General features: G+C 44.7%; 1 protein-coding gene across 1 annotated transcript in view; it reads left to right on the forward strand.

Moving 5' to 3' along the window:
• Positions 1-24470, forward strand: part of LOC105906201 (astrotactin-2) — a 381484-nt gene that overhangs the window by 106953 nt on the left and 250061 nt on the right. The window contains exon 4 of the mRNA XM_012834351.3: positions 23056-23205. Coding sequence (XP_012689805.2) covers positions 23056-23205 — 150 coding nt within the window. The remainder of the gene's footprint in view (positions 1-23055; positions 23206-24470) is intronic.

Consider the following 24470-nt stretch of genomic DNA (forward strand, 5'->3'; position numbering starts at 1 on the left):
GGAATTAGTGTGTGTGTGTGTGTGTGTGTGAGCAGAAAAAAGGTCATCTCTCCCGGGCCCTCCTCTGGATAAAGCCGAGATCTGATGTGGCGTTCAGGAGCTGATCCTTGCAATTTACTTCTTATCAAGGATAAAAGTCAGATTTTGTGATTGTGGTTGTTTTTCGGAGCAGTGGCATGGGGTGTTAAGACCCGCAGGCAGTGCATTTTGGCATTTTATTGTGTTTACACCACTCTTTTTTCAAAATTGATAACGCAAAACCTCTTTTGAGGGATTCAAAATGTATGACTGCCAGTCCTGAAGAGAATCCCTCATTGGCTGAATACACACACACACACACACACGCGCGCGCACGCACGCGCACACACATAGGTCATCCTCCAAGACAGTAATAGGAATGAAAAACGTAATTGCAGTTTATGACTATTAATACATTTGACAAAACAAAAGTGTTCCTGGAGCTCAGCTGCTAAAGCAAGAAGATAATAACACCAGTCTCAGCTGCTAGACTATATCAAGGTCATGTGTTTGATACACAGGTAACATCCTCACCGAAGGAAACATTAATATCTGTAAGTCACTATGGATAAAAGTGTCTGCTAAATAACTAATGGTAACTGATGTGCACAAACCTACTGGGAGGGCTCTAGCGTCTACCTACTGCCTGTGACTTGACTTTTTCCGGAACTCTCATCAACAGAATCTTCCAGTGAAGGTTTCTTTCTTGACCCACAGTAATGGCGGTTAAGTTCATAATCACAACAAACGTCTCAAAGCAACCAATCTCTTTAATAATTCACACCATGGGTTTTGTTTCTTCATGTGTGAAAGCGTTTAGCTCTGATTCAGCACTATTTTGCTTAGAGTTGCTATGATCTCAGCCTGCCAGTCAGCTCTACCTCTCTGGCTCTGCTTTGCTCCACACACACACACACACACAAACACACACACACACACACACACACACACACATAAACACACTATCTAGGTCCCATTTACATGACGGATGAGAGCAGAACCAGTTCAATCAGTGACTTGTTAAGACTCGCCATGACACACATAGATATATCCATAGACACACACACAGACACACACACACACACACACACACAGACACAGTGCTGCACTGTGTTGAATGCTCAGGATGGCAGAGAAGAAGAGGACATGGAGTGGACATGATTAGAACTCAAGCTAATTGAAAGGATCGCAGAGAGGAGTGTGTGTGTGTGTGTGTGTGTGCGTGCGTGCGTGTGTGTGTGTGTGTGTGTGTGGGGGTGGGTGCGTGCGTGCGTGCATGCGTGTGTGGAGGAGGTGGGCAGTGGAGGGCGTCATTAAAGGCGAGGGTGTTTTGAAAATGTCACCAGTTGATCTTCCCCATCGTCTCTGTGCTTTGACACGCGATCCGCAACCCTCTGCCGTCTTGGCGACTGAGCTCCCAGAAGCCAGTAGTGGGGTTTTATTTTTAATTCCTGTCATCAGACCACACCTCGTTTCATCTGTGCCAGAGCTTCCTAATTAGTTAAGAGATGATCTAACACATCTCTTCTTGATTAGGTGCTCTTTCTTCATCGCTGTGAGAAGCATAGCTTAACAAGTGTTCTTTTGAAGCTGAGACCGGAATGTCTGTGGGAGAGTGAGAATGACCTTCATTTGAATATACATCTGCTTGAATTAAGTCATAGAAAGTGCAGAAAAGGTCCTGTCTATAACTAAAGACATCAAGGGAAGAAGCACAAGGTTTGCTTACATGTGCACTGCATAAACTGGGGAAAGTACACTGACTGCCAAATGACTAACACTTTATGACATTGCCTGTCCATGACTTCACCTCCCTAACTGGCCTCTCAACAATCAGTCACTAGATTTTTCTGTAGCCGTTTGTAGAGATGACGTCGAGAGCATAAAATATTTACTTCCTCCCGTTTGATCTCATACATAAAAGAACCCATTCCAAGACTAGAGGCCTACCTTTATACCGCTTTGATCATCCGTGCATTACATGAAAGCTGTGACCAGTTATCTGTGTCGCAATTTATCATTTATATCTATCATGTTCCACCATGCAAAAGTTCAATTTCATCAATCTTTACATTGAAGAGTGACATCTTCCGGCAAACTGTTTCGTTGCAATAACAAAAATGTTATTCACATCCCCAACAGATTGGAACTATATCTAATAATCCTTTGTGTTAGGAGTATATGCGCTGGTATTACCATTGGTTTGAAACCGCTTTCCATGATACTGCAGTGTACAGTATATTTTTCACAAGCCAGACATTCATCTGGAGCCACTGGAGACCCTATTGACCTGTCTGTGCTGCAGGCTCTGTGCTTGTCCACCCTGCTAACTGTACATGTTGCACACTGTACAGACGGAGAACAGACCTGTCTTATTGTCTAGATCTCCGTTTCGTATTCGATACTATTTCTATTTCTATTTCTGTTCCCAGTAGCCACCCGCCATGCTACATAGTTCCTAGGTGGAGAGGGCTAACTTATGCTTGTTTACAGGAGCCCACACTGCTGTGCTGCCGGGATGCCTCCTGGCTGCATTATTTATCAGGGTTACATAATTGATACAGTTTCTTTCACACTGGTGTCGGTGTGGCGTTCCGTATCGGAGTCATAGAATTGAATCATTGGAGTGGAGTCATTGGAATGTTAAGGAAATTCAGCAGTTCCCCATGAGAATATAGCACACATAATCAGTGTTCTAATCAGTATTCTATTGCATCTTGCAGAAGATATGGATATCCCTATGGCTACGTGTATGTGTGTGTGTGTCTATGTGTGTGTGGCCGTCATACTATCAATATGCTCTGTCCCTGTACTCTTCTTCTTCAGTTTGCATGGTTTATGCTCTCTCCATCTATTGCCTCTCCCTCCCTCCATCTCCATCTCCATCTCCATCTCCATCTCTCTCTCTCTCTCTCTGTCACTCACTCACTCACTCACTCACTCACTCACTCACTCACTCACTCACTCACTCACTCACAAACACTCACATACACACACGCACACTCAGTGTTTCTCTTTCCCTATCCACCTCTCTCTCAGCATCATTTTACCTTTCTCTTCACCCTCCATTGCACAGCGTTGCACTCTTATTCCTATGATACCTGAAGCAGGTTATGGGCTACTTGCCTCTGTGATACCTATTGCTACTGTGGTATGGTAGTAACATATCCGTGGCCATTTATAATTCATAGGATCCGTGTGTCATCCTCCTATATATACCCCCCCCCACCCCCTTGCTCTGCTCTGCTCTTCTCTGCTGTGTGCTGTGCTGTGCTGTGGGGTGCTGTGGTGCAGTCCCCTGTGCTGAAGGGATGTTGTCTGAGGGATCATGCAACCTGCAGCATGGAGCCAACCACTCCCCAAGCTTCTCATGCAGTAGGAACACACACACACACACACACACACACACACACACACACACACACACACACACAATGCATCAGCCTTCCACCAGCCTCTATAGATTTGACTTTATTGAAACACACCTAGCTTGATTAGTGCTGCCTGTTGCCAACTCCTTGATTGTATGAAACACCTGCCCTTCATAAGGCCACTCCAGCTCAACCTTCCCATTGTGTCTTATTAGTGTGTGTGTGTGTGTGTGTGTTAGCAACCTGCTGCAGCTGTGTGTGTGTGTGTGTGTGTGTTTGTGTTTGTGTGTGTGTGTGTGTATGTGTTTCACTGCCATTGCCAAGCAGTTGGTGTTGTAATTAGCGCTTGTGAAGACCACAGCTGGCAGTAACTGCAGGAGCCTTGAGCCACCCGCTGAGGGTGGAGAGGTCAGGTATCCCTCAGGGAGGAGAGTGTGTTTTTTTTATTTTTTTTATTCCTTCTGTGCTGACAGGTCCTCTTTTTTTCTCTGCTTATGCACATGCTGACAGCTTCAAAAGTACACTGGCTGACATTAGCTAGTGCACAGTGTCATTACATTGTAACTGAACTATTAACTAATATCTTGTGTAGCACACTGGGTGACGAGGAGCTGCAGAACAAGGATTCAGTGTGAAAGTGCAGATGTGTTGGTCAGAGTAGATGGAAGAACAGAGTATAACTGTTTTGTTACACCAGAGTCTCTACAGGCAAGTCTCGCCACTCAGCAGCCATCTTGGTAGCGCACCCGGGCAGCTTTTTTGGGCAAACGAGATGAGGCTCCTATCTCAACGAATGGAGAGAGGTCCGTAACTCCACATAGGATGGTCAAAAAGGCATTAAAAGTCCATTATGTGAATTTGCGTTTAAATCTGACATAACCGGTGTGAACATTGTTTCCCCAACCGCTCAAATAAAGCCAAAAATGACTTTATTCTTCGTGGGGGTTTGGCCACTGCGCATGTACCAACATTTGTGGCATGGCTATTACTGTAGCAACAGTGGAAATGAACAGGATATGCAGGGGAGGTGTGACATCCGTTATGCTGTTTTCCACAATGTGATTGGCTCTTAACAATACAGGGCAGGTCTTCCAGTTACAATTCCACCATGTTTACCATTATGGATTCCCCCCTGATTCTCCATTCATCTCCCCGTCACTGATTTGCCTCCTCCCTGGTTACACACTACGTACTGATGATAAGTTACACTGTACTTGCAATGTCATTACAATGGACCAACATGGAACACTGTGTAACACACGTGACTGTAATGCTGACAATATGACTATAGTAGTGATATAGTACTGCTGTACTGATTTAGGAGTCTGTTTTATACGTCTTAGGAATTTTAGGAGTCTGTCTTTTTTTATTGTGCCTCTTGCCCATGTATATGAGCCTATCTTTGAGTGATCATCTTTACATGGAGTGTCTTTATGAGTCTGCCTTTGGTAGGTGTTTTAAAGGATGTGATTTTGGGGGTCTGACCTTGGTAGGTAACAATCTTTAAAGGATGTATCCTTAGGCGTCTGTCTATAGGAGTCTATTTGCAGGAGTCCTAGGAAGGCTGTTATTGCTGGAGAGGAACACACACTGTCATTTATGGAGCCGTGACTTTGTTATGAGAAAGTGGCAGAGGGGTTGACAGCTCTGATGGATGAGGTGATTCTCACTAACCCACACAACTCACTGCAGCAGATCTGTGCCGGATCAGGGCCAGATTAGGGCCGGGTTGGAGCCAGATCAGGGCCACATCTGTCTTTGAGTCTCTGAAGGCTGTCGGTTGTACTAAATCAAGACTACCAGAGTTGAAATTATAAACAATTTGAGGTCACATGAGACAGATGTTTTGATGCGTTGCTAATTTGGAAAATGGTATGCTTAATTGTTTTATGTTTGGCTGTCAGTGGTTTCATATTTTGTATCCACACTGTGGATGTATGAGTATGAGTTTGTGTGTGTGTGTATGTGGGTGTGGTTGACTGTGTGTGTGTGTGTGTGTGTGTGTGTGTGTGTGTGTGTATGTGAATGGTTGACTTTGTGTGTGTGTGTGTGAATGGTTGACTATGTGTCTGTGAGTGTGTGTGTGTATGTGAATGAGTGTCCATGAGTCTGTGTGTGAGTGTGTGTGTGTGTGTGTGTGTGTTTGTCTGTATGTGAATAACTGTCAATGAATGTGTGTATGTGTGTGTGTGTGTGTGTGTGTGTGTGTGTGTGTGTGTGTGTGTGTGCCCCTATGCTGCTTGTACCTGTGTTTACATGACCCTGCCAGCTCTGTGTTTCAGCATGTGCGTTTTTAATGTAATGAAAATGGCTTCCATTAAATTAGGCGGCACGGAGACGCTCAGGAGGCACCGAGGATGCTCTGACCCCAGAGAGGTACTGCGAAACTCACAAAGGTCTCCTCATAATTAACTCAGGGCAATCTCTCAAAGTGCAGAGTTGGGCATTCATCAAAATATCCCACTCAGCTATCGGAGAGGTGCCAGGCTTGGCGTTTATTTTTTTGAACTTGTCACGCTAGATTTGCTTCTGTTGTTTATATGCACTAAATAATGACATTTAGAGGAGCTACAAGGCGAAAATGTTAGAAAGGATATTTGAATGATTCCAGTACCACTGTGCCAGTATTTGTGCTATTATTTTAAACAAAGAGTTGAATGAAGGAAAGGTCTGCAAGGTTTATAACAACAGTACGAATCACATTGAAATGATAATGAAGACTGGAATTGACATTCATTTTTTTTTAGTGTTACCAGCAAGGCCACCAACTTTTTCAAAGGGTTAAGATAACTCTTTTGCGGTGGGGGGTGGGGGGTTGCTGACGTTATTAAACTGAGGGTGATGATTCAGAATGCCAGGGTTGTGTTCTCTTATCAGACATTTAGCAGATGGACTAGCCATTCTGCCCAGGTGTATTTATTTAGTGAAACACGCACTCTACTCAAGCTGAAACCCTGATACAGAAAGGCAAAATTAAATCCTCTCTCATCTCGGATCAGTTAGAAAGCTTTCTTTATGTGGATTCGCAGTCTTTGCACTGAACTATACTGAACTCAAGAGCCAAGTTTGTCTGAGCCTCATGTGAATAATTGTGTATTCTTAAAACTGCACTAAAATAACAGTGGATTGAATGGAAGCATAGAAAGATTGTTCAGTTGGATGTGTTGTAGCCCTTCTAGTCTTTCTGGAATGCATCCACACGCGCATCCTCTGTGAGTATGGGTTTTGGTATAAGAAGTAGTACAAGTTGTGGTATAAGCAGTAATTTGGTAGTACTTTTGAACTCTGCATACACTTTACAAAATCTATAACAGAATGATTTGAAAAAAAAGCAGAGAATAACACAACATTTTCAGCCTGCTCAAAAACAGCAACAGCAAAATCTAATTTACCAAATGTTCCTTATCTCCCGGATCTCTCAGTGGCATTGTTTTCCTTCTGTCAGTTTTAGCTGTGCAGCCCACACAGTGGCTAAGAGAGATTAGTGTTAGTGGTCTGGAGAGCACTTGGGGTCGTGGGGGGAGAAGAACATTAGCTGTGATTGGGTCGCCTGCGTGTCGGAGGCAATGCACCCGCGTCATCTCGTCTTGCCCATTCACTCGGTTTGCAATTTAGGAAGAAGATCATTATGATTTATGGCACATTCCATTTACTGAATTATCTAAGACTGATGAATTGCCGTGGCATAATAATTACATTTGCATAATGTCTTTCCTGGTTCATTTCCGCCCTTACATGTGTTGCTGATTACTGTGGACCCGTGCCATGTAGACCTGGTGATAATTCTTCCACTCAAGAAGTGTACTGTTTATTTTTGGTTGTTGTTTTTAGAGACATGTCACCATTTTGTTTGCATTGAGATGAACTGGGTGGTGTGTTGGAGGGTAAGCTTTGGCTTCACTCTTCACTCACTGTCTTCTTCTTTTTCTTCTTCTTCTTCTTCTATTTCTTCTTCTTCTTCTTCTTCTTCTTCTTCTTCTTCTGTATTTTCTTGTTGAACTCTCCTCTTTAAAGGCTGTTTAGAATGTATTCATTTGAGAAATACCAATGACATTTAAGAGTTATTCATGGTTTGCAAACTAAACATAGCTTAGCTGCGAGAGTTATAGATCTGTGTGGCTTAGCTGATTGACGGATGAGGGTTTTGGCCAAATGTTTACACTTGTGAGGAAAGTAAACGGCAAGACGGGTCCTCACTGTTACAGCCTGCTATGGTTTTCACAATGCGTACCAATAATTCAAAGAGGTTACTCACTCTACGTCGCAATGGATCAACTTTGATTTTCATGTCTTTAACCCCCTGGAGTGCCATGGCTACATTCAGGCACTTTCTGACATGCTGTGATCTTTTTTTAAATGTACACAGTGGTTCCAAAGTCACAATTACTTGTTTGAATGATAAAGCCTACATTATGATAATAATCATAATAATAATAATAATGGCCTACAATAATAGATAAGAATACTTGTATTTTTCTCTGAAATTAATTTGATTTTTTTCTTGTGCTGGAATATGTGCAAAAAACATATACTGAACCACAGAGACGAACTGATTCTGTCACTTTAGGTGATTCCCTAAGGTCTTGGGTATACTATAAGCATAAAAGCTCTACATTACTCCATTGCACTTATATATACCATTATACCCATGCCATTGTAGTATCAAAAGGTATCAATGGGAGGGCTAATAGCCCTGATTCATGCCTATGTAGAGGGGGCTGTTAACACCCCTCCCCAAACACACCAGCACAAAGCCAAGCCAAGACAAAGGACAAAGTCAGGGAATGTCTTTAGGAGAAGAGAAGATACCTACACATGCTAACGTACATTTTGACACAAATTACACATAACCGTCCAAATGCGTTATACTATATGAGTAGGCATACAGTAAATAGCATAAGGACTCAAACTAGCGCACACAGCAAAATAAGAAAAGGCTGGCCATGTAACACTACCTAATGCACACAGACAGGCTAGGTTTGTTCGTTGTTTATGAATATATGGTGTATTATAACTTGTACAAGACCACTAGCAAGCAAAAAACGTTAGCCTACACTAAAACATTATTCTATACAACACACACAATTCTCCTTTCAGCATTTGAGGTTTATCAAAACACTATTATCGCGTTGGTGCCATTATGTGATGCGGAGATTGGATTTGAGATTCCAGTCAAAATTGATCTCATTGTTCTCTGCATCGCCGCTGATGCAGCCAACCCCAGGGGTCTGAACGCATGGAACGACATGGTGATACATGAATGAGTGTTGTGCAGTTTGTATGCACCCCTCTTTGGGAGTATGCCAGCGTGACTGCGATTAGATTCAGGCATATTTAGGGGCTGCTCTTTGTGATGGTGAATCTGGCCGAAAGTCCATTAAACAGTGCCCCATGAAGATAAAGCGGCCAGATCGATGGGGTTGAACTGTCACTTTTCATCAGCGCTGTTTCTACAGATGCAAAAAGGCTTTCTGGCCTCATTGGCTCACTGAGGAGGATGAGGCATACAGACACACTGTCCTGCACACACACACACACACACACATAGGCATGCACACACACACACTCACAGGCACATGCGCATACAGGGTAAGGCATACACACTCAAATACATGCATACACATAGACTCACACACACACACACACACACACACACACACACACTGAATTGCCAGTTGTTAAGACACATCTTGCTTATCAGGGGTGCTGTTTCCGTGAACAGAAATCTGATCAGTCGGGACATTCTCAAGGGCAGGCACTTGAGGAGGTTGCTCTCTTTGTCTTACTGAGATGAAGTGGAAAAGACCGGTCATGGCATGAGCAGGTTGTCAGTGAGTCAGATCACATGTGACAGACACACACACATACACACGCAGCACACACACACTGTGGTTCTCACAGACAGGCTGCTATTCAAACCAGCAAATGGTGGCTGTGAAGTCATGTTCTAATTTTTCACCCCTCAGTCAGTCACAACAGAAAGTTCTGATGGGGAAACCCCATGAATCATTTACACACTTGCTGTAACTCTCACACTCTCAGTGGTAGAGTTATCATTAACAGAGTCTTTTGTCTTTAGTCTCAATGCATTTATCTTCCAGTGACTTTAATTGGGTATTATATATCAGCATATATAGAGCATTTATGAGGTCAGGCGCTTATGTTGGATAAATGGTCTACAGAATGAATGGGTACCAATTCCCACAGAAACTCTCCAAAATCCTTCACAGAAAAGTGGAAGCTGTTATAGCTGCAAAAGGGAACCAAATCCATATTAAAGTATATGTATTTTAATACAATGTCATTACAGTCCCTGTTGGTGTAAGTTCCTGTTGGTGGTCAGGTGTCCGAATACTCTTGTCCATATAGTGTGTAGATATACAGTATATAGATATACTGTATATATATCACCTTTTATATGTATTATTATATTATAATCATAATATAATCAGGATGTGAAGTAAAATTGTAGAGGATTTGATGATTTGCGTGAGTAAGCAGTGAACACTTAGCATTAAAGCTTTCTGTGCCTTTCATTCTGCTGTCTCCTAAAAGCGTCCACATGACATTTACCAGTTTTACCTGATGATAAATAAATGTCAGTGTCTCTGCACCTCAGTGAATGACAACCCTGCAACTCGTGTCTGTTAATTAGATAATGCAGAATGTCAGCTCTGGTGTCTGCACCTTTTGAGTTATTACCCATGCTGTGGAGCAGGCTTGTCCTCTAACCTCAGAGAATATGACAGCGCTGCTCATTATGTCCCCTTCTCTGTGCTTTGACTTCATGACTGCGCTAATTCCCAAGATAGATCCTTCTCTGCGGAGGAGTGTTGCTAATGGCCTCGGTGTAATTGTCTTTCATACCGCTCCTCTTCACACACTTCATATCCTCCCCCCCTCTCCCCTACCCCCCCACATCGAGCGCACCGCACCGAGTACGGCTCTGACGCCTCGCCTCTCCTCGTCTTGTCGTCGCTTCAAAACACATGCTCCGCTAAGTAGTTTTTCAGCCGACTCCGCAACACCAAGGACGCACACTTATGTGGATGAAAGGTGGCTGACGCAACCATGCCTCTGATATTCAGCAGCTGCGACGGGGTTTGAAGTCACAAGTCAGATACGATCTCTGAGGATGAAATATGGAAAATCAATTTTTTTCTTTGCCTACTGTCCCATACTTCCACCAGACTAAACGACCATCACCTGCACTGTTAGCCCCTTCAGTATTGTTTGTATAGGCATGCTTCAATGGATGGTTATAGGTGTCATTTATTGGACTTTACAGTGTGAATAGTGAAGGTTAGAGTGACGTATTAGTGTTAAAACATTCCTGCAAGACTGTGCATAACACTTGGTCGTGTAGGTTCAAAAAGACTGTTAAGGACAAATATGGACAGCGTAGAACAGCAACTGCTAACATGTGCTGCGTGTCGTGGGGATATTCATCTGATATCTATGAAAATGTGGCTGAAAAACAAAATACACACTCCCACTCAATTTACATGTGTATGCACACAGATACACTCACACTCTTTCTCTCTCTCACACACACACACACACACACACACACACATACACACATACACACATGCACACACACACTCTCTCTCTCTCTCTCTCTCACTCACACACACCCACACACAGAGATCTGTAAAGTAGTGGTACCAGCTAATGTGAAGATAAACATTCCCTGCAGCGGCAAGCTGCCCCCTCTGTCATCACAGCAGATGAACATATTTAAATATATATCTATAGGTTGGCTTTGTGTGGGGAGGGGGAGAGGGGATGAGACTAGGGCCCTGAATTGAAGCAGCACCTCCTCGAGAACACTGTGCAAGATGCCAGTAAGGCGCTGCAATGCATGGGTTACCACTGACGCAATAGGAAATGCATTCATATTTCATCCCAGCCTGTGGCGAGAGGCTATAGATAGTGTCTCCTCCTCCCCCTGCATGTCTCTCCACCAGATGAGCACAAGTCAGCGGAAGCCAGCTGTCGTCAAAGAGGGGGCAATTTACCTCTTGCAGATGACAAGAGGAAACTCCTCCAAATCAGAGAGGTGGCAATAAACCTGAAAAATGGATACGTGTGGTGAAAGAAGAGAGAGTGTATGTCAGATAGTGGACACAGAGAGAGTGCATGAAAGTGGGTGTGTGTGTGTGTGTGTGTGTGTGTGTGTGTGTGTGTGTGTGTGTTGGTGTTAGAGAGAGATGGTGAGAATGACAGAGACAGAGAGAATGTAAGGGAGATGCTCTGGACACAAACACATAACTGCACCGTGCCATGAGAGAGGAAGCAGCAAAGCTTTCCGCTTGTCTCTGTCCAGAATGCTCTAGGTTGTGAATACAGAGCCTCAAATTACTGGACTCATTGTATCGGTTTGGCACCATCACCTCGAGAACAAAAAACAGGAAATAATTTTCCCGCCCCAGCTCTCCGGAGTGCAACCCTGCTGTGCCGTAAACACCTGGAGGAGTGCAGCACTTCTACAGGACCTGGCTCTGTACGGGCGCTCAGTAAATGTAGACGATGTGATTAATCCTGGCCGGCAGAATGGCCTTGCACCATGTCCCATCACACCATACCCCCCCTAGGCCCAGCTCTGGGGCTGGACAACTGAGTCAGCAGAGCTAAAATCAGCCAGCAGATGCCCCTGTCCAGCCACATGCGCCATCAGGGCCTAATTAGCCAGGCCTCTCGCAATGCTTCGTTTCCATAGAAGTTGTACGCGTTAGCATCCCTGCTAGCTTTACTGTTAGTGGCCATCAGGGCCTAATTAGCCAGGCCTCTCACAATACTTCGTTTCCATAGGTGTTGTTAGCGTTAGCGTCCCTGCTAGCTTTAGTGTTAGTGACTGCCCTTAGCCTCCTCGGAGAAGGGCTGAGCTGTCAGTTTCTAAATAAACCAGAACAGTGAGTCAGAGGATAATATCATAGCCAAATATGTCATTGTTCCATGACTGTGTTTAGCCTTTAGCACAAGTACGATCCAGGTATCGGAAATAGCTGTGCTGTGCGGTAAATCTTTTTAGCTGCAGGTGTCAGGACAAAAGAAAGGTTAAGCGTGAAAGTTAGTCTTTTTCTACACATAATTTGCTCTCCTCCAAATTGTCCTACTCAGCAGGTTGTACTCTTTCTCTCTCTCTCTATCTTGGTCTCCCACACACGGTGAAAAAACTCCACTAAATTGCGTATACATTTATTAAATTAAATAAATTAAGAAGTAACCCTATGGTTTATGGAATAGAGAAGACCATAGTTAGAGGCCACCGGTAGACCATAAAGAAAGATGGTCCCATCTTCCATCTGTATCTCTCTCCCTATTCTCTCTCTCTCCCTCTCTCTCTCCTCCCTCTCTGCCTGTTTAAGTTTTTTTTTTTCATGAGTTGTCACGCTCAGCGGCCACGCCGTCACCGATGAGCTCTCCCTGAGCGCAGACACACACTCCCACAGAACGGCGGCAAATTGAATAAACCACAGAGGGAATCTGAGTCCAATGTGGAGAGAACTAACCCCCATCCGCCTCCCCCCCACACACACACACACACTCCTTCCTTTTGTTCACTCACTCCAGAGGGAGAGAAGAGTGGGCTGAAAGTAACACTCACACACAGACACACAGTTATACACACCGACACACAAGCACACTCTTTCTTGCTCTCTCTTTCTCCTCACATACACACACACACACACACACACACACACACACACACACACACACACACAAACACAAACACATACTCACACAAATGTAGAATGAAAAAAAGACACACAACACACACACAAACTTAGAGAATAAGCCAGGTCCTTCAGAGAGTTAGATATGACCCTCTTCATCTGCATGTCCCCTGCTCCCTTCCTTGCAGTCTCTGTGGCCTTGGTTACGGAGACCATGGCAATGCCGTGGCAACGCTAGTGCTCCCTGGCCTGTTTTCTCCATCCAAAGCAATTGCAATGCCTGATGGGCTGTTCAGGGTTGGATGTGACTCTCCTGCAGAATAGTACCTCAGTGCAAGAGAGGGGGAGCAAGAGGAAAGAGGGAGTGTGAGAGAGGGAGGTGAGAGAAAGAGTGTGAGAGAGTGAATAAGAGCGATAGAGAGAGAGAGTGTGTTAGGAAGAGAGAGTCTGGAAGAGAGCATGACAGAGGTAGAAAATGGGAGGGAGAGTCATTGAAAAAGGGAAGGAGAGAGGAAAGAGAAAGAAAGAGAGAAAAAAATGTGTAGGTCTCCCAATACAAATATACATAAACAAGTAAATTGGCCTGCATCTGTTCTATTTTCCTCTTTCTGGATGGGTTGGTTCCGGTGGCATAACATTGGGCCCAGTGAGAAGGGCACCATTACTGGAGATATCTGCATGATGCCTCATCCCCATCGTCTCACACTCTCCCCACACACACACACACACACACACACACACACACACACACACACACACACACACACACACACATCATCGCATCTCTGACTGATGAGCTCTCCAGGGAGCCTTTTGATTCATGCTGGGCCGATTCACAGTCAGCTCCCCCCTGCCTCCCCCTCCGCTACTGGGTTTAAGCACGCATACGGACCACTGTAATGACAGGGGAGGTCAGCAGGGATACCAGGGTGATGAGGGGGGAAGGGGTCTTCGTAGAGGTGTGGGGTGCGGGGAACGTTCACTCTGATTAGGTTTGACGATGCTGTTCTTGGCCTTCACCTGAGCTTGAGTAGAAGTGTATCTGCCCTGTGACAGCTCTCGTGGGTAACCCTTAGAGCCAATTTTACTACCTTTGCTCTGTGGCTTCTAGCTTGGTCACTGCAAGGACAGTCTGGGCAATCAGGATGTGCGATCATTAGTGCGATTGCTCAATTACACAGCATTGCAAAGTAATCACACTATTGCTCTTAAGTTTTACCTTCTGTATTAGTGTGATTATACCTTTATTTATATATTATTATACCTTTATTAGTGCGATTATTACCTTCTTTATTAGGGTGATCGTTTTGAAGCAATCAGACTTATACTCTTTTTAAGTTTGATCTTTATCAGTGTGATTGCTCAATCACACAACATTATGGAGCAATCACACTATTGTTCTTCTACAGTTGTATCCCTATTAGTGTGATTGCTCACTCACACAGAATTGCAAAGCTCTTTTAAAGTTTTCTGCATCTTTATTCTCATTATTCCACCCGTTTGTTGATGCCACTTCTGCTCCTAGCGCTCAACACCACTCCAACTCTGACACGTCCGTGCTGATCCTGTGTAGTGCTCTTGTAAAAATGGTTGAACTGCCTCTTGTCGATATTTTGTTATTGTCAATTTTCAACCCTGTTTTTTTCCCACTGAAATGAATGGTGGAACGTTCACCTATTGTGATGTTACTCACTCTGCAAGCTGTACAATAGGTAGACCGATGGTTCTGGAATCTTTCATTTCAACCATGCCTTTACATTATCTGGCTGCTTATCAGTGATTTTCCAGAACCTTAAAGTAACACTATGTAACAATTTGACACTTTTTCAAGTATGGTTTTATAGGCAACTAGTTTTAGTACCATCCTCAAATTCATCTTGATACTATATGGTCCTGTGAAGGACAGATACACACCTGTGTCTTTCCCACTAGCCATCCAGGTTATGCACTATGTAGTTCTGTGTTTCCTGGCTGGAACACCAACAATGGAAGAAAAGCTTGCACAGCAAGGGCTTCTCTAGGCAAAACTAGAATATGCCACCCTAAACTTCTCTCTCAGCGATAGCCATTTAGATAAGGTAACAGTGTGTGCCTTTGGGAAAGCTAACTAAAGCATACTTCAGTTTACAGTTCCATTCTACCTCTGACGACATATACTAGTTATTCTCCAACATTCAAGAATTATGGCACAAATGATACATATTACTCTCACTGATAATACGTTTTGTACAGAGATCACACAGGGAGTCAGCTGACCACTGCTAGGTCTACTTTAAACATGCTATTCCACCCTAGCCAAATAATAAGTAGCATACACGGCAACAAACCAACTCATTTGAGATGCTAAGTCTTCACACGTGGTGTAAACAGCATTTCCCATTCAGATGAGAGGACACAATGAGGCATTGATTGAGTGAGCTCATATAAAACCTTGGGAGAATGTTTAGGTTCTTCTTTCTTCAATTAACATCACCTCAGTTGTCGTCTGTGTGTTTAAGTCTTCAACTGTGAACACTTTGCCCATGTTACTTGTTGTCTTTTTTTGCCAATGCATGCTTTAGCAATACACAAGTTACCCCTCAACCTCAGTTATGGATCTGAGAAACATAATTTTGAAAAAAAAAAACACCACCGTTAACATTAATTCAAATAGCCCAGTTTATCTATGTCAGTTTATGCAGAAAAACATTAATTGTGGAGACAGATTCAATCGCTCGTACATGCTGCCTGATTCTGTAACACTTTCAGGTTCTCCACTGTGACGGACAACTTTGAAACTGTAAACCATAGTAATGTTATTATAACATTATACCATTTAGGATGTCAACACCCAATTCTTCTTTACCCACGGATGTCTGATTTGTCCGTACTTAATTGGGAGCGGATGCAAAGTAGATAGACTCACAGTGCTCCATAGTGTGGGATCAATGTGGGGACAAAAAGAGTTTGAGCTTGTGAAATGTGTTGGCATGTGTAAGAAAGTTTTGCAGCTGCAATACTTAATGCACGGATTAGCGCCTAGCATCATTGGAAATGGAGTCCTGCTGTTTGTTGTGATATGAGTTACCCCTCAAGAATATAAAAAAACATTGTGACTTATTCAGCTGAGATGCAGGGGTGAGAAAATAGGCGAAAAGATGAACAGCAATTATGACTTTGCCTGAGTTTGATGTATTTCAGTTACTCTTAATTCGTTGTAGCACAACAAGTCACTAGTGTCATTGTAAAGTATAACTTCTTCTCTTTTGTCAATGTGTTCCATATCAAAGCAAGGACATTGTGAGTTATTCAATCAAGACCAATGGATGCGGAGATGGATGCAGATATGGATGCATTTTATGACTGGGAAAATTATTCCAATTTTTTTCAAAAGAGTACTGCTTGAAGGTACTTTGCTGCATAGCAGTCAACGTCATCATGCGATTCTGACATGCGATTCAAGGGGAAGGGGTGTGAATTTTTCAAGTACGAGTTAAGTTGTATGATTTGGCCGGCGGTGCTAGGATGTTGGCTCCCCTTTGCCGCTCTGGCGGTCTCATTTGTCTCTCCTGGTTTTTTGGACAGAGACCCAGGCGGCATCTGGTTGAGAGACTCAGCAGGGCTTCAATTAGGGTCGCTGTTCACCGGAATAACAACATGCTCCCGTTCAGCCTTTTCTGCAGGGGCAGAATGAGCACATTCCCTTATTAGAGCGCGACCATTACAGTCGCCCCACAAAAGTCAGGTCAACACTGCCTGAGCGAAACCCCTAGTTACTGTCCTCTCTCAACCACAGCATTTTCACGATTCAGTGCCAAATCTATCCACTACGGGCAAAGCTGTAAAACTGGCCCTCAACCAGCTTTTTCTTAAGAACCCAAAGAACCTACATTTTTTTTTTCTTTATTTCTTTCTTTATGAGATCCCAGCTTCCCACTGCTGCTCGCAGCCAGGCTTCTCCCCACAGGCTGAGGAGGAAGATTATCAGTTCGTCGGAGTTGGCGCGGTGACACCGGCGCGATCTACTCCTGCATCCCCTGTCCCCTGCTATTGGCTGCACCCGTTGCTTTTAAGACACCATTAACCCACTGTCGCACAGATAAGCAGCCCGGCGGGGAGATAAGGGTGACGGCGAAGGAGAGGATAAGGACACTCGGCCCAGAGGCACGGCCTGCATTGAGCCGAAAACGAGCCGCTGGAGAAGTGCGGGGCGACCCGGAGACGATGGCGATGTCTCGTGTGCTAGCCACGCAACTGAGACGAGCTAATCACATTCCGGTGCAGCGTGTTAATTCAGCATAAATAGAGCCCTGAAAAGCAACAGATACAGTCAAGATAAGGGGATTAAAGGAAGGGGGATGTTTTTCAGCAAATTTCTAAAAGGGAAAGTAAAAAAAAACAGTGTGACTCACATCCCTAAAAAAAGAAATGCTTTTTTTTAAATCAAAGAAGCCCTTTCCTTAAGGGATTTTGGCTATTCATATATGCAAGTCATCTTTCTCAAAAAATAAACAGAGTGGAATGTTTAAAGTCTAAACATTTAAAGTATTTACTGAATCCGTAGGCATTGAAACAGTACGGACACCATGATGCAGCTTTGATTCGAAAAATTACATTAGGAAGGAACAAAGGCAGGGGAGGAGGGGGTAGGAACCAATGATGATGCATGTTGCCATTCCATTAATGCCATGGCAACCTAGGGAGCTGAAATTGGCTGTCTGTGTCTTTGTCCCGAGTGATGGAGGGATTGTAGCTGTCATTTAGACAGTCACATCCTGACTCAACAATGACAGACTTGCCTTTTGTCACAGAATGCCAAAGCAAAATGATTTTCTTTTTTTTTTCCTGAAAGGGTAATCATTACAGGGCATTACAATGGTGAACAGGGCGAGTGAGACGGTCAACAGCGAAAAGGGAAAATAGTCAAAGTATCTGTTTGAAGAGGCATCTTCGGAGGGAGTGGAAAGAATCCTTGGATGCTCTTCAGGATAACGTCTCCCTCTCTCCCTCTGGAACAAAAGCTGTGTGTGTGTGTCTGTGTGTTTGAGGGGGTAGGTGGTGGTCGGTTGGTTGGTTAGCATGAAATATGTATGGAGCAGGTAACCTCGCTCGCTCACGCAGGTGATTTGCAGTCACGGCAGGTCAGTGTGTAAGTGGATGCTGGCCGTGTTGTTGGACAGTGTGTGTGTGTGTGCGTGTGTGTGTGCGCGTGTGTGTGTGTGTGCGTGTGCGTGTGCGTGTGCGTGTGTGTGTGCGTGAGCGTGTGTGCGTGCGTGCGTGCGTGTGTGTGTGTGCGTGTTTGCGGAGGACTGAGGAGGGATTAACCCAGCCTAAGCATAGAGATGCCCATGGGGAATTCACAGTGCATTACAGACCGGCCGGCTCAGCATATGCAGCCAGCATTCACCACTCCTGCACAGACTGATATTACTAACACATCCCTCTCTCTCTCTCTCTCTCTCTCTCTCGCTCTCCCTCCCTCTCCCTCTCTTTCTCCCTCCCTCTCTCTCTCTCTCTCCCTCTCCCTCTCCCTCTCTCTATCTCTCCCTCTTCCTCTCGCTCTCCCTCTCTCTCTCTCTCTCTTTCTCTGTCTATTTCGCTCTCATCTCTTTTGTCTCTCCTCTCTGTTCCCCCACATTGATTCATCTGTCTGTCTGACTTCTGTCTGTTTCTCTTCTCCTCTCTCATTCTCACTTACTTCCTCCCTTCATGTTTTAACTTCTTCCTTATCTCTCTCTCTCTTTCACTCTGTATCTATCTGGCTGTCTATTTCTCTGTGTGTCTGTCTTCCTGTCTTTGAGGCCTTAAGTGAACCTCTCTCTCTCTCATCCCCTTAAACATGTGGTGTAGGTTCCGAACTTGGGTTTACATTCCTATTGGACAATGCAGCCTGTGAGGGAGAATGACAGCTTAGTGTATGTTATAGCTTTCCCTTTCTCTGTGTTCTTCCTTGGGCCCAAAGATTAGCGAGCGGCTAGTTTGCAAAATAGGATTGCTGGAGGAATCTGCTTTGAATAATGTCCAGAACCACATCAGTTGAAAGGATTTGCCTGTCTGGCCTTTTTTCTGCATAGAATAGCCTCTCTCAATGCTTGGATTACTGAACTGCCTTGTCTGTTCTGGTGTTTGAAAAGATCAGAGCCTATCACTCAGCCCCCCACGTGACCTGGTAAATGCGATGGAGGCATATTGGCATGAGACATCGTCCTACATGCAGAGCTACTGCTGTCCCATAGCTGGAGAGGAAGGCATAATTGAGCTGGCGGAGAGGACGCGACGGTCTCCTGGTTCTCTATTCCATCAAGCCACATTTAATGCCCGTCCTTCGCAAGCTTTGTTTTTGCAGTAAAATGTGTTTTGATGGCCTGAAAGTTTTACGATCGTCTCACATTGCACTCTGTAGAGCTCGGTTTCATTATAATTGCCCATTAAGAAGGGAAAGGTCCCAGGGCTAAACCATGAAAAAGGGTTAGTCATTACCAATTGGATGTAGGCCAGTCTACAAATGTGAAAAATATGTGTGAAAAAAAATCAATAGAAGATGCGGCACTCTCGAGAGCCTTTTGTGTATTTTAATGATTTTAACCCTCAAAAGAACGGATTTTTTGAAAACGGCAGACACATATCTAGCTCTTGATTATTTAACACAGCGCTATGTTTGACCCAACAGAGTTACTTACTTACTTACTTTTGCCATCATTTGCAAAGAAGTGGATATGAGTGGTGTTCATCTTGAAGTGAATGAGCGTGGAGTTCTGTTCACAGTGAAACTCACAGTATAACTCTGCACAGGTGGAAGTACACTTCAATCTGAGCAGACAGTACTTTCGCAATAGGAATAGAGGGTCTTCAGTGTGTGTGTGTGTGTGTGTGTGTGTGTGTGTGTGTGTGTGTGTGTGTGTGTGTATGTGTTTAAACCTCTACATCAGTCTCATAAGCCTGCTCCTACTCCTTGTTGCTGGATAGATTCTGGAGAACAACAGCTAAAGAAGACGAGAATGCTGTTCCTCTTGCGTCTGTCTGTCTGTGTGTGCGTGCTTGTGTGCGTGTGTGCGCGCGTGTGTGTGTGTGTGTGTGTGTGTGTGTGTGTGTGTGTGTGTGTGTGCTCGCGCACGTGTACTCTCATGATCCTGACATTACTCCTGGTTGCTACCCCACTCATCTCCATAGTAGGGGGTCCGTGTGAAGTTGTTCATCATTTTCCTGAGCTCACCTCTGACTGGGCCTTGAGAAATTACTCATAACTGAGTATGAGTAAATGAGTATCACTTTCACTACAGACTCGTTTGCTTTCTCAAACTAGTCAAACTCAAACGCAAAGAGATGAAAAAATGAATCAGTCAGGCCTACATCGATCGTGTATGGTAAGGTTAGTTTCTCATGGTGAGAATTGTCCTCGTTTTGCTCGCTTTTATGGTTAGATTTCTCTCTTTCATGAGTTAACTCTCTTGTGTTTAGATCACGTCACTGTGAGATCACCCTGTGTCATGGCTGGATCAATCTGTCATGGTGAGATCACTGTCATTGTGTCTGTATTAGAGTGGAACAAAACAATCAGAGGTATCGCTGGCCCGTTCTCTGACCTCATCGAAGCGCACCACTCTACATGAAACCCTCCTGTTCCCAGCAGTAGAAGAGAGGTGGGGAGGAGAAACAAATGGAGTGAATGTGGAGTCGCTGTGCCGCAGCAGCGTATAGTGATGGATAGAGGTGCTGCAGCTGTTGCTTTACTTTTAATAGAACACTCATTCTGAGAGTGCAGCACGATGTATGGAAAAGGATTTAGGTGTGGAGAAAAGACCTGTGTGTGTGTGTGTGTGTGTGTGTGAGAGAGAGACACACAGACAGAGAGACAGAGAGACAGAGAGACAGAGAGACAGAGAGACAGAGAGACAGAGAGACGGAGAGAGAGACCACTCATCCATGTCTGGTGTTAATTGAACATCCACAAGCTAAGTAGCTGAGTCAGGAATGTGAGTCAGGTGTGGGTCTGTCAGTTCTAGGCCAGAGTCTGGGGCTATGTGGGAGCTGCTGAGTAGTCGCTAGTTGTGTTCTAGCCACCCCCTGCCCAGACTCAAGCATCTAATTTCATCCCAGATTTAATATTTCTCCTTTTGTCAATAGAGACAATGGAAATGGAAAATGTTTTTTTTTATTTTTTTTTTTAGCTTTTATTTATTTCCGTCCTCCTCCTCCTCCTCCACCACTGGTTCAAATGGGCCAGAACACTTCTAGATGGGTCACATAAGTCCCCCGAGGGTTAGTGATTTTTTTTTGCCGCTTGGAAATAAAATGCAATCAAGTGGCTGGGCTCTGCTCCGCTCCGCGCCTGTCATGGCATGCCAACCCTTCTCTTATTGATTTCCAGAATGGGGAGGCTCATTCGCAAAGTGTGTCAGCACCCAGTATGCAAGAGGACCATCTGTCTTATGGCATTGCCACCACCACCACCACCACCACCACAACAACAACAGCAGCAACATAGCTGTCCTATTTGTGAGACAGCTTGTGATGTTTCAGATTTCTCTCAGCTCCTTGTCACTGCGAGGCAACCTTGATGTTCGTCTGCTGAAAGTGACGGCTTTTCTCTCAGTTGCGCTCCCCGCCATCACTTCCTTGCGTGTCGTCTGACGTGTTTGAGGTGGCTTTGTTGCCCAACTGAGATTAAATATGCATGTAAATATGGTGCTTGGATGAATATCAGATGCTTTCAGGGAATCTAGCAGACATGCCATCAAATGTCTGTGAATTAAAGGAGAGAGACAGTGTGTGTTGTTGTGCACACACAGGCATTTTTAGGGAAACTGTAATTACAGTCCCTTATATAACACTGCGTGTGTGTGTGTGCGCCCGTGTGTGTTCTTGTGTGTGTGTGTGTGTGTGTGTGTTTGTGTGAGGAAGGCAGTGTCTGTGTGTGAATGAGTGAGTGTGTCCTGTTTAGCTGAGGGCCAGGAGAAAAGTGTGTGTGACCCATTACTGCGGGTCTGGGATTGTTGCTAATTATAACCCTCCCACAGCAAGATGACATATGTGCATGCATATGCAAGTCTTACCAGGACAGGAGTATACACACACACACACACACTGGGCCATGCCCCCCCCCCCCCCCACACACACACATATGCACATGGCTCAAGGATACACATTTATCAGGCTCCTTGAATAACCACTTTTTGGCTGATCACAATTTGCTTGTGTGTGTGTGTGTGTGTGTGTGTGTGTGTGTGTGTGTGTGTGTGTGTGTGTGTGCGTGCGTGCGTGCGTGCGTGCGTGCGTGCGTGCGTGCGTGCGTGCGTGCGTGCGTGCGTGCGTGCGTGCGTGCGTGCGTGCGTGCGTGCGTGCGTGCGTGTGTTAATGCATGGGCCCGTGTGTGTGTGTGTGAGAGAGAGAGAGTTGTGTGTTATGCATGTTGTATGAGTCCCTGACCCATGTAGGTTGTCTTCTGCTGACCTCTGTCTCTCCCATTTTACATTATTGAAGCTCTTCACGTTGGTCATTAGAGGATGAGTGTATGAGGCTAACCAGATACATTACTGCCAACATTAGCATATATATAGTTAAGTAGCAACATACATCTACATTCATGGCCTGCATTAAATCTCAATGTATATAATGTATACCAACACAGTAATTGGCCAGTGTTTCATTTTTTTCTGTTCCTCAAAGTCAGAGGAAAAGAAAAAAAAAAAGTAGCACGTTGGTAGTGCTGGAAATAGCATCAGTCATTCGCTCATAAATTACCCATTATGGCTGAACTAAAAGTAAAGACTGCTGAGCTCAGCATATCTGCTTCGACCTCACTGCTCTCATTGTGCTCTCCCCCTCTCCCCCTCCTGCGCATCTGACTCCATTACCACATTAGCGCAGCGCTAATGCGTGTTCTGCACGGTTGTGCATCATGCTTTGTCCTCTAACTACTAACCACTTGCTGAGTGCTAACGTGCTAATATGCTAGCGTGCTAACCCGCTAACCCTGCCTGCTTGCCTCTCCCTCTCCCTCCTTGCAGTGCCTGACCCCCAGCAGGAGACTGTGGAGGAGCTCATGCAGAGGTTTAAGGACAGCTTTCATACTAACACAGCCATGGACATGAGCCACTTCCAGAATACTACTCACAGCTCCTCCACTGGTAGGAGGAGGGGACCCAACATCACACGAGGTAAGCCTGAAATCATAGCTTTTGACCTTGTAATAAATCATTTATAATATGTTTATAAATGCTTTATAAGCTATGACTTTAGTTGAATAGGCATATTGTAAGCTCTCAAATAGACTGTTACAAGCGCAGACAAAACACACAGTCACACACACACACACACACACACACACACACACACACCCACCCACACACACACACACACACACACACTATGTCAGCCAGCAGCTCCAGCATCTTTGATGTTGGAGCGTTGGATTGCGATAACCAGCTGTGCCTGGCCCTGTAGTAGGCCACTGTTTGAAGAAGGCTATCTCTTTTACACACACACACGCATGTACAAGCCGAATATGTGTGTGAAATGTACGGAAACAGAAAACATCAAACAATACGTTATTTGGATTCCATGCCTAGAAACTTTCATGTATGTTTGTAATCCTCATCCACTCTATGAAATGTAACCATGCACACACACACACACATACACACGCACACACCAATTATTGTTATGCCAAGCTCCTCCATCGTGTCTCTAAAGCCCAGTTGTCCTGTGACCGTGTGGGAGATTGGCATCTCCTATCTGGCCATCACAGGCCTGGGCTGCAGAGCTGAAGGTGGAGCATTAACCTTGGCCAGGCCTAAACCCTGTCCCTCAGGCTTCTTCCTATGTCCACTTATCAGGCCCCTGCATGCTCTCACACACTCTCACACACTCTCACACACTCTCACACACACACTCTCACACACACCCACACACTCACACACTCTCACACACTCTCACACACACTCACACACTCTCACACACACTCACACACACTCACATGCTCTACATGCTAAGCAGCGCCCCACAACCGACCGCAGTTTGTCTTGCATGCAGGCCATTTCGTGTCATGGCATGCTGGTCTTGCTGACAGTGAGATTTAGTGCAAATGAAAAGGCAGAGTTGTGCTGTGATGGCAGCTGTGTCCTGCTCCCTTTGTTCTGACGCCGTCATCGTATGCAGAATGCAGCTGCAGTTGGCTAGTTTAATTTCTGAATGTTTTGTAAAAAAAAAAGAAAAAATAAACTGCTAAAGAGGATTACAAAACTTGAACAAATGAGTTGTCAGTGAGCTCCGAGGTCTCAGCAGAACCTTATGGAGAGTTGTGCTGCGAAGAAAAAAAAAAGGAAAAGCGATGTGACTGTGACTCCTCTCCTCCTCCTCATCCTCCTCTCTGAGAGTGTGTGTGTCTGTTTCCGTCTCCGTGTCCCTTCGGTCCCTCTCTTCT

Source organism: Clupea harengus, chromosome 12 (genome assembly GCF_900700415.2).
Source record: "Clupea harengus chromosome 12, Ch_v2.0.2, whole genome shotgun sequence".
Taxonomy (NCBI): domain Eukaryota; kingdom Metazoa; phylum Chordata; class Actinopteri; order Clupeiformes; family Clupeidae; genus Clupea; species Clupea harengus.